The 16638-nt window shown below is 53.8% G+C and overlaps 1 protein-coding gene across 1 annotated transcript in view; it reads left to right on the top strand.

Annotated features, from left to right (window-relative positions):
- PTPRF (protein tyrosine phosphatase receptor type F) overlaps positions 1 to 16638 on the top strand; it is a gene marked incomplete at both ends in the record, with an annotated part of 250710 nt that overhangs the window by 216809 nt on the left and 17263 nt on the right. Inside the window, 3 exons of the mRNA XM_084266106.1 lie at positions 2934 to 3049; positions 8245 to 8342; positions 16126 to 16249. Of these exons, the coding sequence (XP_084122232.1) occupies positions 2934 to 3049; positions 8245 to 8342; positions 16126 to 16249 (338 nt within the window). The remainder of the gene's footprint in view (positions 1 to 2933; positions 3050 to 8244; positions 8343 to 16125; positions 16250 to 16638) is intronic.

Genomic DNA, 16638 nt, shown 5'->3' with positions numbered 1-16638 from the left:
AAAGAGAGCAGAAGGTAATTAATACCAGCCCCAGGACACAGAGCTGCTGTGGATTCTGAAAATGTGTGAGCAGTGCAACAGAGGAGTGCAGCTTTGTCCCTAAAGCCAGTCAGATCTCTCTCTGGTCTCACAGCTTGCATTTGCAGCCTTGGGGATATCTGCAGTACTGGTTTTCTGTGGAAATTGCTTGCTTGATGTCTGGCAGGTGCCCCCACTGCTGCAAATTTTGACTGGGCACCACTGTTGTGATGGTGGGAACAGGGTATGGATGTGACAGGCTGAAAGCAGAGTAGGAGCTCTCTTCTTGAGGTGTCTCAGTCCTGACTGAAGGATCAGGACCATCAGCACTCTGTGCTCCCTGCTGAAGCAACCACCTGCTTCTGCGTAGCAGAGCAGTCCTGCTAGAGCTGTAGCTGTGGTGAGAGATGATTGTTAGTCCTCCCGAGGAGCCACAGGTTGCATTTGCATGTGTTCGGGTAGCCTGTTCAATTACAGTAGGTCATTCTCTATCAGCTCAGCTCGGAGGTTCTGCTCCTCCTGGACTCTCCATTTACATATGTATCTGTAGCTCGGGGAAGGGAGCTGGCTTTGTTGTCTGATTAAATGGAGCTCTGCTGTGCATGTGCAGTCAGTGCCTTTCTGTGTCAGTGATCATCTCCTTTCTTCCGTTTCTGCTCTTCCCTGGATCTAGTAAACAAGAAAGGTAGGAACCCATTTTTTCTTCTTGTTCTGATATATTTTGAGTCTATTTCCCTTTTTAAAAATCAAGTCTGAAGCTAGTGAGGGGCATCTTTAGTTTTTGGAGCGTGGGGCGTGCCAGCCCTGGGGGTTTACAGAGACTTTGTTTCCTGGTAGGTAGGAGCTCCCTTGCAATTGTCAGCCTCTCACAGCTCTTCCCAGATTGTTTTTGCAATTAAATTAAAAACAAAAAAAAAAAAACAACAGCACCAGCAGTTATAGGTGTTTCTTTGTTTTCTCAGTCACTTCAGACTGAGAGCTGTTCAGTCGAGAATGCAGGTGTGTTCTTGCAGTTTATAATGAGGAAGCTTTGAGGGAATACCAGGCAATTGTGAGAAATGAAGTGTGTGCTGGCCCAGGGGGGATTTCTGTACCTGTGCCCAGCTTGGCTTAGCTCTGCTTTGTCCCAGAGTCTGGTATGTTTGGAGGGCAGGGAAGCAGTACCAGCCCTCGGTGCTGAGACCTGACATGCAAGCCCCTGCTGTGTCCCAGCCCGTGCTGCAGCAGCATATCCCCTTCCAGCACCACCCGTGCACTCAGGGTGATGCTGCGTTATCCTGCAGTTTCTTGCTGTCCAGCTTCTCTCTGGAGGCATTTCCTCCCAAAGGTCTGTGCAGCAAATCCACGTGTCAGATCTGCAGTGGGAATGCAGGGAAGCCCAGTAGCAGTGGATAGCTTGGGAGGTTTGTTTAGCACTTGCCCTGACTAGGATAATGAGAGAGACAAATACTAAATACGTGCTGTGCCCACTCCCCAGAAAAGCTGGGCCACTTTGCTCAGGGACTGGCACACAGTAGCACATGGTACATCCCACTGTGCTCCTGAGAGAAGAAACACTGCTTTATTTGTTTGCCATGTATTTTCCTTTCTTTCTCTCAAAGCTCTCAGTCCTTCAGCTCTTTTGTCTCAGCCCAGGCAGCTAGAAGGCTTCCGAGATGTTGAGATCACTCAGGGCAGTGTAAGGCTCACAAGCTGGCCCTCCCCACTGAACAACTCCAGTGTTTGGTGTAGCCAGGGCTGCAGATGGAGTTTGCTCACAGCCTGGGACCCAGAGGGAACACAAGTTTCACTCGTGATTCACACATGAGTTTTTCCCTAGTTGCCTCTCAGTAGTGCTGGCGCAGCATGCACAGCTCCCTGTGGAACTGCCAGGGCAGAGGGTTTCTGATGCTGTGTGGCTCAGGGTCCCCACCATCCAGGGGTGCAGCCATCTCTGTGCAGAGCCTGGCAGCCCTTTGGGGTGCTTCGAAACGCCTCACAAGAGAGGGTATCAGGCAGAGACTGGCTGTCACAATTCGTGGGATGGTAAATGTGCTGGCATCTATGCAGCAGACTAGCAGTGCTGCAGCTCCCTCTTTTCCAGAAACATCAGGTCAGGGGAGGGGTTCACCATCAGGCAAAATCTGTTTTGGGGCTGTAGCCAAAAGACAGTCTTTGTGTATTGCTGCATGCTCAGCACATGGGCAAAGCATCAGGGTCAGCACGGACTCAGAAGAGAATACTGCAGTCCTGCCCCTGCCCAGCACCCCTCTCTCCTGCATGGGTACAGTCGTAGTACAGAGCAACAGGTGGGACTTGGAGAATCACTAGAAAACCTTCTTGCAATATTAGTTTTTCCTTAATATTCACTTGTCCACTTTTTGATTGGATCTGTCCCAGCTTTGCCTGTGAATACCAGCAGGAGCCTGAGGTGGTGGCATTGCTTGAGGCATAAATATAGCACGAAGAGACAACAGTGTATTTTATTGTTCCATTAATACACGCCTTGGGTGCCTTCAACCATTCAAGACATGTATTAATGGCCCAATAAAACACACCCTGAAGAGCCTTTACACTATTATATTGCAGCATTCTATATTTAAATATTTCTAATACTTGAAAAAAAATTTTATTATATCCTTCCACTACAGGAAATAGTTCCTAGAGAGAATAAGAAGAAACAACGTCTTGCATCTATCTGATTCTTCTCTAATAAATATAATGCAGGATATCACATTTCAAAGTGCCTCACTAATCAAACTTCTGCCATCGTTTAAATACAATCCTTCCTGTTTCATAGATGGGAAACTGGAAGCATGGAAGAGGATGTGACTTGCCCAGAGCCCCAGGGGAGCTGAGGCGCAGGGACCCAACCTCCTTCCTGGGGTGTTCATGCTGGTCTTTGCCAGAGCTCACCTGCTTGTCTCTGTCCATAGGAAAAGGGCACACTCCCCCTCTTCCAAGGATGAGCACTCTATCGGCCTGAAGGACTCGCTCTTGGCCCACTCTTCTGACCCAGTTGAGATGAGGCGGCTCAACTACCAGACTCCAGGTAAGGAGCAGCTTAAGCCCCTTGTACCCCACCTCCTCCGGTTCCCCTTTGCCAGGTCCCCATGCCAGAGAAGGAGTTGCAGTCCTGCCCCCCAGCAGCTCTGCACATTCTCAGTCACAGTGGCACAGAGGGGGCTTAGACCAAGGATATCCAAACGTCCACGTTCTGGTCTGCAAATCCTTCTCCCCGACCCTGTTGCTGCAGGCACACAAGGCTTGGGGAGCCTGGACGGGGACAGCCTCATGTGTTGTGTGTGTCAGACATTATGTGAAGGTCGCTGCAGTTGTCCTGAGCCGGGAGGAACCCCCGGGCAGAGCTGGGAGAGCTCGCAAGTGTACATATACCTGTGTTGTTCCTGGCTGCTGCACTGGCTTGGTTCAGGCTGAGATTCAGTGCTGAGCACCCCCCGGTGCAGTGCTGACCCCAGGGGCTTCATCTGGGAGGATCAGGAGGTACAGAGAGGCTTGTACTGCTGGGGTTGTCCCAGCAGCTTTGTCCCAAGATCTTTGGTGTGCCACCTCTCCTGCTCTGCTCAGCTAAGGGTGAAGAGAAGCTCCCCAGTCAGTGCTGTGGCCCAGTGGTAGGGCGCTGCTGGTCACAGTGGTCTCAGTACAGAGGATGATAGCTCAGCAACAGCCATTGCCTTCTGCGTGCGACTGCTGGCTGCAGAGCATCTCGTCATGCCTGCGCTGGCCTGTGGTGCCTTGGGGTGTAGGTAGTTTGCCAGCCCACAGAGGCAGCTCTCCTTCCCACCACAGAAAGGTCTCATGCTGCTGCTTTTTGTCTGTATGTCTCTGATGGCACCAGAAGCACAGTACCTGTCACTGTAGCGAGCAGCGACAGGCTCACCCCAGCTCACTTCGAGGCTTTCAGAGAGTCCCAAGTCCTCGATGAAGTGGGGGAGCACTTGCACTTTTGTGATGGAGTGAGCAATTCAGCAATAAATGAGGCACATACAGCTCTCTTCTAACTTGCAGCTCCTCCTGGTCTATAACCTACTTTCCTTTTCCTCCTGCTGCTCATTCATCTAAGAGCTTTCATCTAACAGCAGAGTTTTGAAGGGACCATCTCCTGATGTAAACCTGCAGTGTCTGGGAGGGAGGGTAGGAGCAGCCTATCCTGTTGCTGCTCACAGTGCTCTGGCTCAGATGCGGGGTGGGCTTTGGTCCCAGACAGAACCAAAGGCAGATCTCACGGGTAGGATGCAGTTGACAGCCTGGCAGTTACCAGCCAACCTGGCCCATTAGTTGGCCCCAACACAGACCAGTGTGGTGCTACAGCATGGGAGGAATACTGTGGGGAGCAAGGGAGGCACCTGCACTAGAGGAAGAACATCCAAACAGGCAGATCACTGGGAGCAGCACTAGGGAGTGGGGGGAGTCACACACAGCAAAAGCATGCAGCTTCTTGAGGAGCTCCAGGACACCGTGTGTGTGGGGAAAGGCCTCTGTGGCATGTCTCCAGTGCCCAGAGACACAAGAATCATCTTCGCTGTAAGCTTGTGCTTTACATTCCATGGAGGAGTTTGACAGGTCAGGCTTGCATCAGCTCCCATCTCCAATAAGAGATCGGTGTGTTGGCAACAAGGGCATCCCTTGCTAGAGCTGTAGGAAGGGTCAAGAGCTACCATCAGAGAGAAGAGGGATCTGAGAAATAATCCTTTCCCCCCTGTGTCTAAGGATACACCAAAGATTCTGGCTCATTCAGAAAGCTCACAGAGCTCTCTGGAGAGGTAAAATCAAACCAAAGTACCCAGTTCATGAGAAACAGCAGCTGGGAAGCCAACACTCCCCACCAAGTGACAGCACTGTGTCCTCCTCCCCCTCTGGCACCACTTGTGAGGCTCTGCAGGGCGGAAGTGGGTGTTGTGCAGCTAGAAATGACTGTTCCACCTCCTGATGAGCCTGTCCTCATTAGTGAAGCAGCATGAAAACCACTGAGCCCAGTGGGCCCATGCTGTTGCCTCTGTCACCCGCCTGAGGTCGAGGCGGTGCTGTGTAGATGCACTGACAGGAGGTGCTGGCCACCAGCCCTGCACGCTTCAGTGGCGGGTCTCCCTGCTGGAGTGTGCTGAGCAGGGAAAACTTGTTTAATGCATCATTAATTAGGCTACTGTTATTAAATATTAAGCTTTCTCATTTTTGTGGTTTTTACTTCAGACGAGGGTTATTTCCCCCATCGTTGGCCTCCCTGTACTAACGTACCACTGTGCCAAGTCGCTGAAAGGATACGGGGCCGGCAGCGTCCCAGTACACCATGAAATGAGGCTGAGTTGTGCTGCTGATGAGTTGCAAGCGAGCTGGAGGCTCAGGGGCACTGAGTAGAGGTTTCAGGGCTGAGTGCAGTCCTCCTGGCCACCGAGCAGCACTGATGTCCCCTGCACCTGCCATCACCTGCCCTCGCTGGCTCCCCTTGGGCACCGGTCCACAGGCAGTGGTGTGCAGTGAGAAGTGTAGCTCTTGGTGTTAGGTGAAGATCTGTGTTTTCACTTCCCTGCAAGTACCTCCAGCTCCACGTCTTTGTCAGTATCAGGGGATGGTGCTGGCCGGAGCAGCCCCCGGGCTCAGGCAGCCGGTCCTGGGCAGGAGAGAGGCTCCCGGTGCTGTGGCAGATGGTGCTTTTCTCTGCATCTTCATCTCTTTGTCTTTCCATTTCTGAACCTCTGCAATGATGACTAAAGGCTAATGGGATTTCTGTTCTTGCCCCGTTTCTTTTCTTTGCAGGTGCCAGTGTCCCCAGTTGCCCGAATACCTCAAGTTAGTTTTAACTCCTGTATTTATCTTTTGACACCTTTTGCTTTTTCTTTCCCTTTTTCTCTCGTCTCTGTAATTTTTGTTTCAATGTCATGAAGGTCACCCTCACTCGCAGCAGACTGTAGAACGCCAGTGATTCCACTTTCTGACATGACGTGTGGGGCCAATCCCAAGTCCTGTTTGCACGGCACTACAGCAGCTCACTACAGCACCATGCAGAAGGGAAGGCCCCGGGCGCTGGGCTGCCAGGACACTCCTGCAGCAGCCCTTCACCTGCTCCCAGGCCGCCTGCCCCCTCACAGGGGCATGCCAGGCTCTGCCGTGGCACCAGGCCTGCAGCTGGCCCTGCGTGGGGACAGATAACCATGGCCATTCTGGAGAGAGTGGCCAGCTAAAAACCCCTGATGGACAAATTGAAGGGTGCTCTGCAGCCCAGTGGTTGAACACGCTCTCCTCCTACCTCAGGCTTCGGAGGCTGGATTGCCCGTCCACAGTTAGGCAGAACGGATGCCAAGGGATGCTGATCTTACCTGAACTGTCATGCAGTTGTCATACATGGCAGGGGTGGCGCCAAAGTCCCAGCGAGACCCCATGTATTTCTCAGCAGAGATGAGGGTTCTGCAGGGCTGCTGTGGTCCACGGCTCTGTTGTACTTCATATGTGACCACACTGGGATAAGCACGTACTGTGGCTGTGTTCCAGCCTCTCTCTTCTTCCAGCCCCACACTTCTGCCTTGGTCCCACACCATTCTCCTCGATCCGTTGCTCATTAGTAACAGCCCTGCACTGCAAAGGCTGCTCCTGAGCTACAGAGCTCTGGCTCTGGCACCAATGAGCAAATTGTGCAGAAATCAGAGAACCGTCTTGGTGGGCCTGCTCAGCTACCTCAGGGATCCTGATGGGTGAAGTGGGGAACAGAGGACCATTTGCAGGAGGATCTCAGCACAAGGCAGGAGAGGGATCTTTCCTTCTCCATCTGTCCATGTGCTCTCGGGCCATTCATGGATGGCTCTGCACTGTCAAGTGATAGAAGGACAAGCGTACGTTGGATTGGGTCTTGCCTGTATGCAGTGATGTCAAGTGGTTGTGGTAGACGTGTGAGGAGCCCAGCTGTGCAGCACCTGTGGTGTAACACTTCCATGTTACTAGTGACTTGTCACCACTGTGTAAAATGCACATACTCAGCCTGGGAACTGCTCTATCACCTCAGCAGCCCATCATTGCCATCTGTGGCAGCATTCTGGCTCCTGAGTGATTGAGCAGCTCCTGGCCATGCTCCAGCCTGTCTCCCTGGGTGTGAATCAACAGCCTTAGCCTATTAATAATCATTATTACCCACGTGGGGTTTCTGGTAAACCCACAGAGCAGCCAATGGAGTCATGAGCCTTGGGATATGGATGAGCCAGGCTTTAGATGGGTTGTTTCACAACCACGTTCCTGCCAGTTCACCATCTCCGCTTCTGAGTAAGAGGTTGCAATGGTTGAGCCCTGAATCCCAGGGCTCCAGTAGGGCTCCTCCCAATCCCACGTGCATACCCCCAGAGTACCTTTTCCCTGTGCAGGACCTACAGGATCCCCTCCTTCAGGCCTCCCCCCTGGGAAGGGCTTGGGCTGTGCCCAGGGTGAGCCATACTGCACATCCCTGTTTTAGACAGAGCAAGACTTCTGCCATGGGCAGAAGCTGCTGTAGGGCACATCGCTGCATATGGTACCTTGCATGAGCCAGCCCAATGGAGCTGGATTTTGGGACCTGCAGCTGGCCCTGCCTCTGGACCATCACTGAAAAGTATGATGTTATGCAGTTGTGAGCAGAACTGCTCCTCAGCTCTCCAAAAGGCATGCAGTCTCCAACCAGGAAAGCAGCTGTTCCTCTATGGGACCTTTCCCATCTTCATCCAGCTCCCCAGGGGCTGGCACAGCATTTACCTACCCGAAAAGCTGTGCACATACACTGCAGAGATGTCTTCTGGTGCAGGTCTGGGCGAGTTTCTCGTTGGCTAATGCTATTGTTAGGGGTAAGCAAGAGGATCAGCCTCAGCCCTTGGCAGAGAGAGCATCGGTGTGTCCAACTTCAGCCCGTGCAGGAGCCTGGGAAGCGCATTGATGGCGTCTTCTTGGCCCGTTCCTGCCAGGGGCTTGCCCGAGCCCCTGCCCGCTGCGTGGCCTGCCCTGTGTGCCCGGTGGCTGTACTGTCCGAGCATGCTCACCCGGTCATGCACATTCTGCACATCACCTTTCTTTTTGTTTCACCGGTCCGTGCAGCATGCCGTGCGACCTCGCCGACCCCCCCATCCATCCCGCCCAGCGCTTCACATCGTCACACGTGTCCGCCTTGCACCCACCTCTCGGGTTCGCTCTGCGCATTCTGCTGTCCAGCCTTCCTCCGCCGTGCAGAGCCATAACCGTTTTCCTCTCCCTCCTCCCTCCTTGTCTCGCTCCCAGGCATGCGTGACCACCCCCCCATCCCTGTGACGGACCTCGCCGACAACATCGACAGGCTGAAAGCCAACGACGGGCTGAAGTTCTCCCAGGAGTACGAGGTGAGCGTGAGAGCCTGCCGGGCAGCGGGGGCAGAGCGATGCTGGCCAGGACCCCCAGCAGAGAGGGCTTGGAAGCTGAGTCGTGCCTCCCCTGCACCAGCATCGCCTGCGTGGGCCCTGAGCCAGGCCTGGGAGCCTGCCAGCTCTCCCTGCCAGCCCCAGAGCGGTGGGAACTCGCCTTGAGCAGTTGAAGCGTGGCTTGTACAGGGAAAAGGCCTTGCAGCTGAACGTGCAGCAGCCCGCCGTGCTCCCACCATTGTCGTGGTCTCAGGAGTGAATGGGAGCTCCCCTCTACCCGCCTGGGCTGTCACTTGTTCTGCTCCACACAGGCTGCTCTCCATGCAGGTTGGCTGAGGTATTTCAGTCCACAGCATCCCTCCCCTGCCCTTCACTTCCATTTGCAGTCAAAATGTTGCTTTTTGTGCCGTCCTCCACTGCTCACGAAAACACATTGAGGTTTTCATTCCTGCTTTCCCAGCCTACTCCCCCGCTGCACGCTCCTGGGCTGTGCTGGCATTAGCCTTTGCTGTTCAGAAACTGTGTTGATGTCCCTCTGCCCTGGAATAGTCCCAGATCCCCTCCCTGCATGGAGCTCCCAGCCTGTGCCCTGCAGTCCTGAGCTGCAAATTCCCCAGCACTGCCGAATCCCACTCCTGCCCTCCTCTGTACCTCTGGTGGAGCCCCTGGATGCTCATGCTGAGCACCAGCAGTGTTTTCTCCCACGTGCAAGCAGTCGCTGGGTGTCTGATGAAGCCCCCTGTCCTGCACTGCACCTCTCCCAGCCCAACCCCTCTCCGTTCCCATCGTCCCCTGAGGACAACTTGCTGAGGGGGTGCGCGTGTGGAGGGTGAGGGACTGACCCACACAAGAGCTGCCTTGCCTTTCTCACCACTCTCCAGGCTGGATGATTGGGTTGAGAACTTACAAAGTATGGGAAAGTTCCTTTGCAGGCCTGAGATCAGCAGTGGCAGGATATATGTTTTCCTGTGCTTGCATGCAGGACCCTCTTGAGCTGCAGGGGACTTGTAAATAACCCCCCCACTGGTATTAAAGAGGGAATAAATTTGGGAAGTGCCCTTTGCATATGTTATCACTTCTGTTTGAATTGTTATCTGCCTGTGCCTGTGGCCTCCCTTTCCTGCAGCATACCTACACTGATTTATGAGATGAGATCAGAACATTTGCCCACGAGGTAGGATTATATATGCCAGGAAAGGGAAGGCAGATCTCTGTGCTGAGAAAGTAAGGGAGGAATTCCAGCAAGCTCAAAGGGTGTGCTGTGTGTTTCTGAGGAAGGTGCAGAGCTCCTTTTTGCTTCGGGATGCCAAGTGAAGGGCTTTGCCATCCCTCTGCATGCTGCTGTCTAGACCAGAGAGAAGCTGAACTACAGCATTACATCGCAGCTTGGGAGATGCGTAGGGAAGTAACGCGCTTCCCTTGCAGTTACCTGTGTGCTCACCTGTGTCCTGCCAGTGGAGCCAAGGTGGTGCAGTCAGGTCTGTCTGCCTTGGGCTTTTTGATCCGGGTCCAGCTGAAACGTTAAGCAGAGCTGCCCGCTGGGCTGCTGGCAGCCTGTGCCTCTGCTGTGTGGTGGGGAGGCAGCAGGATCCAGCGCCTGTGTGCTCCCATGCCCGCGCTAGGCCTGCGCAGGCTGGAGCCTGCAGCGTACCGCTGAGCTGTGGGGACTGTTCCGGGAAAAATGGGCATTAAGTAAATTCTCTTAGCTGTTTTCACGAGCCTCTCTCTTCTCATTTCTCTTTCTTTAGAATATCATGGCTGGTTGAGAGCACCAATCAGTTGTACTTTTCATGTTGAAGCAGCTATTAAGTAGCTGATTGTTGCATGTAATTTTTTTCCCCTGGATTCCGCTGCCTTTGACTCCTCATCAGCCAGAAATTACTGAACATGACAGGCTCATACGGTGTTTGATACCAGGATAGACCCCAAAGCAGAAGTGGTTGCCCCTTGTTGGCATGTGGGGATCAGTACAATCATTTACTATTTGGGATGCCAGAGAGAAAAATCCTGTACTGCATTTGCTGGGACTGGCAGCTGCCTGTGCAGGGTTGCTGCAGCAATGGGTCTGCTCTTATCCTGGTTCCCTGTGTGCACAGGTTTGGCATGGCAACAGCTCTCTTCGGGGCTTTGGTGGGAGGACTGGAGGGCAGGACGGGCATGGCAAGTGCTGCTGAGTAAGGTGAATCTGCAGGGTGGATGTGGAAGTAGTGGAGGCTGGAGGGGAGCAGGTTGTGCAGCCCCTGCAACAGTTTGTCCTTCTGGGCACAGGGAGGGGCAGGGAATCGCAGCTCACCCAATTCAGTGCAATTGCAGTCTCTAAGTGATGCTGCAGTCCCAGCACCTGCCCTGGGACTGTGTGAGCCCCACACCTATGCAGAGCTGAGTGGTGACTGGCACTTCAAAAGATGGAGGCCCCAACCTCATTTCCCTGTGGCACAACAGTGCTGCCCTGCTGGGTATAACACAGCTGAGCGGGGAGAGCCGAGGGACAGAGGCATCACAGATGAACCCCCAAAGCCCAGTTGATGTTGGCTGGTGCTTTGGAATTGTTGCATTTTAAGTATTTTTGCAGAGCAGTGTAGCAGCCTGACGTCTCCATGGGGTGCAGGGCTGTTTGTAGACGGTTCACATTCTGGGAGCGGTGGCACCCCAGACAGAGCAAATATTTACCAGCACTTTTGTCCACTGAGGCCAGCTGCCCAAAGCCATCAGCCTGGCTTGGTTGTGCAAGTGATAGCAGGGTAACCTAGACACAGGTGACACAGAACAAGACCTGTCAGCACCTCCCCACACGCCTGGGAATGGAGATGGGGCAGTGGCAGAGATTTCCCAGAGTTGCCTGGCATCTGCTCCTGCAGGTCAGAGAACAAATAACCTTGCTCACACCGGTTTGCAGCCCATATGGCTGAGTAGCCTGTGCAAACAGAGCCAGCATGGAGAGAGCTGTGTGCTGGCTGCAGCAGTAACAGGCTCTCCCCAGCTGTGGGTTAACCCTCTGCCCCAGCAGCCAGGAGCAATCCCAGCTGGACCTGCTGATACCCCTGGTGTGACAGGAGACTGCTGGGAGCTGAGCTGGCTGCAGGCACAGTTAGCTCTGCCTGCTGCTGTGGCGTGGGGCGCAGCACGGCTCCACCATGCATGCAGCAGAGCTGGGGGGAGCGGGGTGCAGGGGTCTGGCAGCTGCTCCGGGCCCGGCCACACCAGGAGCGTATTTCATTTTTAGTGTACAGTGAGAGCTACAGTGAATTTACAGTGTGGGATTAATGGAATTAAATAAGTAGAATGGAGGCTGAGGCCCTTAATTATTTATCTGCGGGCTGAGACGAGTGCTGCAGCTGTGTTGGAGCTCCTCCTGTGGGCCACCTTCCTGTGCTGCAGCTCCTGGACACGGGGCAGGGTCCTCCTGCCCTCGGGTGGGGGTACCTGCACCGGTGCAAACAAGTGTGTGCACACGCACCACAGCTCCCACTTTCACTGTGGGATCCAGCATGCCGAGCGCTCTTGTCCCCTTTGTTGCTGTTGGCAAACACAGGACAGACCAGCTCCAAGCAGAGCTGGCTCCCACTGCCATTTCTGGGCTAGATCCTGCACCACCTTCCCAGAGGACCATTTTTTTCTTATGTCCAAACTGTGGCTTGTGGCCATGGCCCCTTGTGCCCCATCCCTTCAGCATGTCCCTCCAGTGAACGGCCCCTGGGTGCAGAGCAGGCTGGAGGTGATGAGAGCCAGGCAGCATTCTGCTCCCCAGGGTGTTAGTCCTTGGTAAACTTTAGGTTGTGCGTGAGATATTTACCTTAAAGCCACTGAGGACGTTGCATCTGCCATGCCTGCAGCCCCAGCAAGGCAGCCTGGGCAGCGGGAGAGGTGCGTGTGTCCCTGGGGCTGGTGAGCCGAGGAGGTGCTGGACCCAGGGGTCCGGGTAGCACCGGGGGAGCTCTGTGTTGTGAGTGTAATGGGCTAATCGGGAAGCTGCCTGGCAGGCGTGCAGCACTCACGTTCCAGTAATAAGAATAATAAGGCTGAAGTGCTGCCAGCAATTGATTCAGGAGCGCATTATGTCCTCATTTGAGACACAGCGCAGATTGACAGTGGTCAATGCCTGTGCTAATGCGGTTGATTTCACAGGAGGCTGGGAAGCACTGGCAGCCTGAGCACCTTCCCCTCCCCTTGCCCTTGTGCAGCCACCCGGGCTGCTGAGGAGCACAGGGCCACGGCCACCCGGCCTTCAGCTGCCATTCTGCCCCAGAGGTCTGCCCACCCCGGCCTGCCGCAGAGGAGCTGACTGCAGGCGCTCTGCATGGGGGGAGATCTTGGAGCTGCAGAGGAAGGGGAGCAGCAAGCCTGGGGTGGACGGCATCTGAGAGACAAACTGGCACCCAGGGATGTTTTCAAGGCATTTGTAAAGTGCTCTCCAGTCTGTCGAGGAAAGAGCCTTTTTCCAATCCCGTTTCAATGGTCTGGCTCTGTCTTTATGTTGATGGCAGCAGCAGCAGGGATCCCTGAGCTGCTTTGGAGAGATTGCCTCTTGCACTTCCATGCTGGGAAGGAGGAGTTTAACTAATTGGGCTTTTTCTTAATTTGCACTTGCTGTCTTACAACATCTCCCCTGTCACTTTAAAGCAAAACTAAAAGTCGTGGTGCTTTTAAGTTTGTTCCTGGCTCATTTCCTTCCGATTTCCCAGCCCTTCTGCTTTCTAGGAAGAATGAGTTAAAAGTGTTCCTCGCATCGAGTTTTGGGATGAAGTAGTGATTCCCATGTGCCCCAGAAAGGAACAAGAGCAGAGTCCCAAGGCCAAGCAGTTGTGGAGCAAGGCAGGGAGACAGGGCAGTACTGGGCAGTACTGCTATAGTCAGGGGCTGCAGAGCATCATTCAGAGATGGGACAAGACCTGTCAGCCACCACTCCATGTAAGGGCTTCAACCGCTCTCCAAGAAGCCTATCATCCTCCCGTTTATTTACTCATTTGTTTGCCTTAAAGGGGGGAACAGGTGTACATTAATTCATCACCAGAGTTTAAATTAAATCATTTTACTTCTAAATGAGTCACTAATTTGCAGGAGTATTTAATTAGAGCCTCTTTGCACTCAGGTGCTGTATTACTTCTGACTTTCTCACCTGTTTGCCCTCTTAAGAGGCTGATGATGATTAGACCATTTCTGCACATCCTCGTTGCACATCAAAGCAATTAACCCTAATGGCAACACCTTGATGCTTCTCCTCAGTTCTGGGGGCTTTTGGCAGCCTTGTCTCCCCCAGGCAATAACCCTTTCCACCGCTGTTGCAGGACATAGACTTGCTGTGCAAAGCACGCTGCACCCCACAGCTTGGGCAGCCCTGCAGCCTTTTGGCAGAGATTTGCAACATAGATGGAGCGTGAGCAACTGCACAGAACTCTCCCTGCCTCGGCTGTGAAGGGAGGGCTCACTCCAGCACCCACCTGTGCCCAGCACTGAGAGTTCATGGGGCACAAGCAGGGCTGATGTTTTCTTGCATTACTCCTCAGCAGCAAGTTAAATGCTCCCTTATACCTTCAGTGCCGCCCTCAGCTCCGCTGCCAGCCAGGCAGCTCTCTGTGTGGGATGTCTGTGCAGGCTAAGGCCACTTTTTTGGAAAAGCACTGCTATTTACATCTTCAATGAGCATTGGTGGATTTTGTTCCTTCGTTTGTCTATTTGTGCTTCTCTTTCAGTACACGTCAGCTTGACTAGACAGGTATCAAAATCCCTCCCACTCATCAATACTCCAAACAGAAAAGTCCTTTCATGGTTTTGTTCCTCTTACCTTTTCATGCCTTGGATCATTTATTTCGCCTGCCCTTCTTCATTCAGGTCAGGCCCACTGTTCAGTGGGCAGCAGTCATCCCTGCCACGCAGCTGAGGGCGGAGAGCATCCCAAGAGCTGAGTCAGTCAGCAGCCTATCCTGAAAACAAAATAGAGGTGCCTGAACAAAACAAAGTGTCAGAGAGAGCCATGAGCTACACTGGGATGTCTCCGTGCCTGGACAGAGTGTGCAGGGACCGCGGTCGCCAGGCCCATGGTTTCCAGACAGAAGTGGTGCTTGCGGTCTCCACTCCCTGCTGCAGTGCCTCTGAGTGCAGCTGCTGCCTGCTTATTACACTGATAATAGAAAATTACAGGTTTTCTGTAGGAAATGTCTATTTACATCCTACATATCCCAAACTGCCTATTAGCATTGCTGTGATGTCACATCCTCCTGCGCGTTTTCGTCAGCGCTGGCCCGTCGGGCTGCAGGCAGCCTGCTGCTGTGGGGAGAGCTGGCGGCATGGGCCGCGCCTGGGGATGGGTGGCTGCTGCCTGGCACGGCGCTGGCTTGTGCCCTGCCTGTGCCACAAAGCCCTCAGGGCTGGCACGGCGATGCAGGCAGTGCTCCATACCTGAGCCAGGTACCTGCACCCGCTGCTGGCTGCTTGGGAAGTACCTGCTCAACAGCGCAGGGGAGTAGGGGACAACAGTGGGTATCACCTTGTGCACAGACAGTGGTTGATGGGGCAGAGCAGAGGGCTGTCTAGGTGAGCCTGGTGAGAAGCTGTGCTGCTCAGCTTGGCCTTTTGCTCACAGCTGAGCTAAAGCTGACAGACTCACGGGCATTTTACAGCCTGAGAAACCTCCTGACATGGCTCTCTGCCAAGCAACCAGTGCAGGTGCCTACGGAGAGAATGGCATGTGGTGCGTCCCCTGGCCTGTTTGTTCAATGCTTTTGCCTGTGGGCCAGCGAAGCTTCAGGAACCCTGAGCTGGAGCATGATTTTAAGAAGTCTTTGACTATACTGGTAACTTTGGGGGGAAGGGGTTTCATGGAATGATTGATTGCTGCTGTAGCTGCCTGCCCCGGGCTTGCCCAGGGCTGCATGTGCAGAGCAAGTCCCTGCATGAGGCAGCTGTCTTATCTAGGTGCCTCACGTATCTCTCAGCCAAAGAAGCCATCATGTCTCAGAGGAGTGTCTTGGCGATGGTCCTTTTTTCCCTTGTTTTGTGCGTGGACAAAGACAACAGGAAAGGCTTTAGGAAGGGGCTGGCTGGACATGGAGGAGCCACGCACCACGTGTGTGAGCACACGGCTCACAGGAGAGGCGTTGGGTGTGCATGGCCCGGACAGAGGTGGGATTGGGCCGTGTGCTTTGCAGGCAGTCACATAGCATGTGGGCCTTTGGCCAAGATTTATAACCACGTCTCTTCTCTGGGTTTATAGTTCCTTGTCACTCTATTAACTCAAACGAGAGATGTTTACATTGCATAAGTAGCTGGAGCAGCGGATAGTAACCTATCAATTTTCATGACTATTCCCTGGCAAAAGCTCACGGGCTGTCTTGCAGGACACTAATACCCAAAGCTCCTGGGGCACAAGACACCCAGGGCTTGCTATATTTCAGGAGACTGCAGTTCAACAGCTAATAAAACCGCTAGGTCAAGAACTGCGCAGTCAGGTCTCTGTGGAGTCCTGGCATAAGACCAAATTTCTGCTGCTGAGTAGTTCCAGAGGAAAGGATGAGCAGCACACAGCAAGAGTGGAAGTGAAGGCTCATCTGCAGCAGGCTGCCCCAGCTAGGGGCTGCTTTGCTTGCAGGTCACAGGGACTGTTTTTTGGTGTGGTCTGGCTTGATGCTGCTGCTAGGGACACCCAGGGGAGCTGTGTCTGGCCTGGGGAGAGGTGTGTGGGGAGATGAGGATTTTCTGAAGTGCACTTGTGCTGCAGTGTCCCACTGTGCTGTAACCACTCCTGACTGCCCACATCTTCTCTCCACAGTCCATTGACCCCGGGCAGCAGTTCACCTGGGAGAACTCCAACCTGGAAGTGAATAAACCCAAAAACCGCTATGCAAATGTGATCGCCTATGACCACTCACGTGTCATCTTGACCTCCATCGATGGTAAGAGTGAACTTGGGGCGGGCACCCCAGCAAACAGCTGACCCTGACTGTAGCAGGGGAACATCTCATTCCCTGTTCTCAGTCATGCTGAGGCAAACACTGAAACATATCTAGCATCAGCGTGAGCAAACACATGTGTTCTGGCTGGCAGGAGAGAGAGGGCTCTGCAGAGCTGCCCCTGCTTTCCCAGTGGCCTCAAAGTGGTGAGACTGCTGGTGCCAACAGAGATGAGACATCAGGCTCCAGGCATCCCTATGCTGACCTCCCATGGCTTCAAAAACCAGCCCCACATCTCTGGGGTCTGGGCTGATCCATTCTTTTAGGCCTGCCTTGCAGTCCCCTTGCATGCAGAGGAGTAGGACCCAGGTGCCAAAGCCCAGACTCACCCA

Source organism: Gallinula chloropus, assembly GCF_964237585.1.
Source record: "Gallinula chloropus genome assembly, chromosome: 6".
Classification (NCBI taxonomy): domain Eukaryota; kingdom Metazoa; phylum Chordata; class Aves; order Gruiformes; family Rallidae; genus Gallinula; species Gallinula chloropus.
The sequence above is the reverse complement of the archived record's forward strand: the minus strand, read 5'-3'. Positions and strand labels throughout refer to the sequence as shown.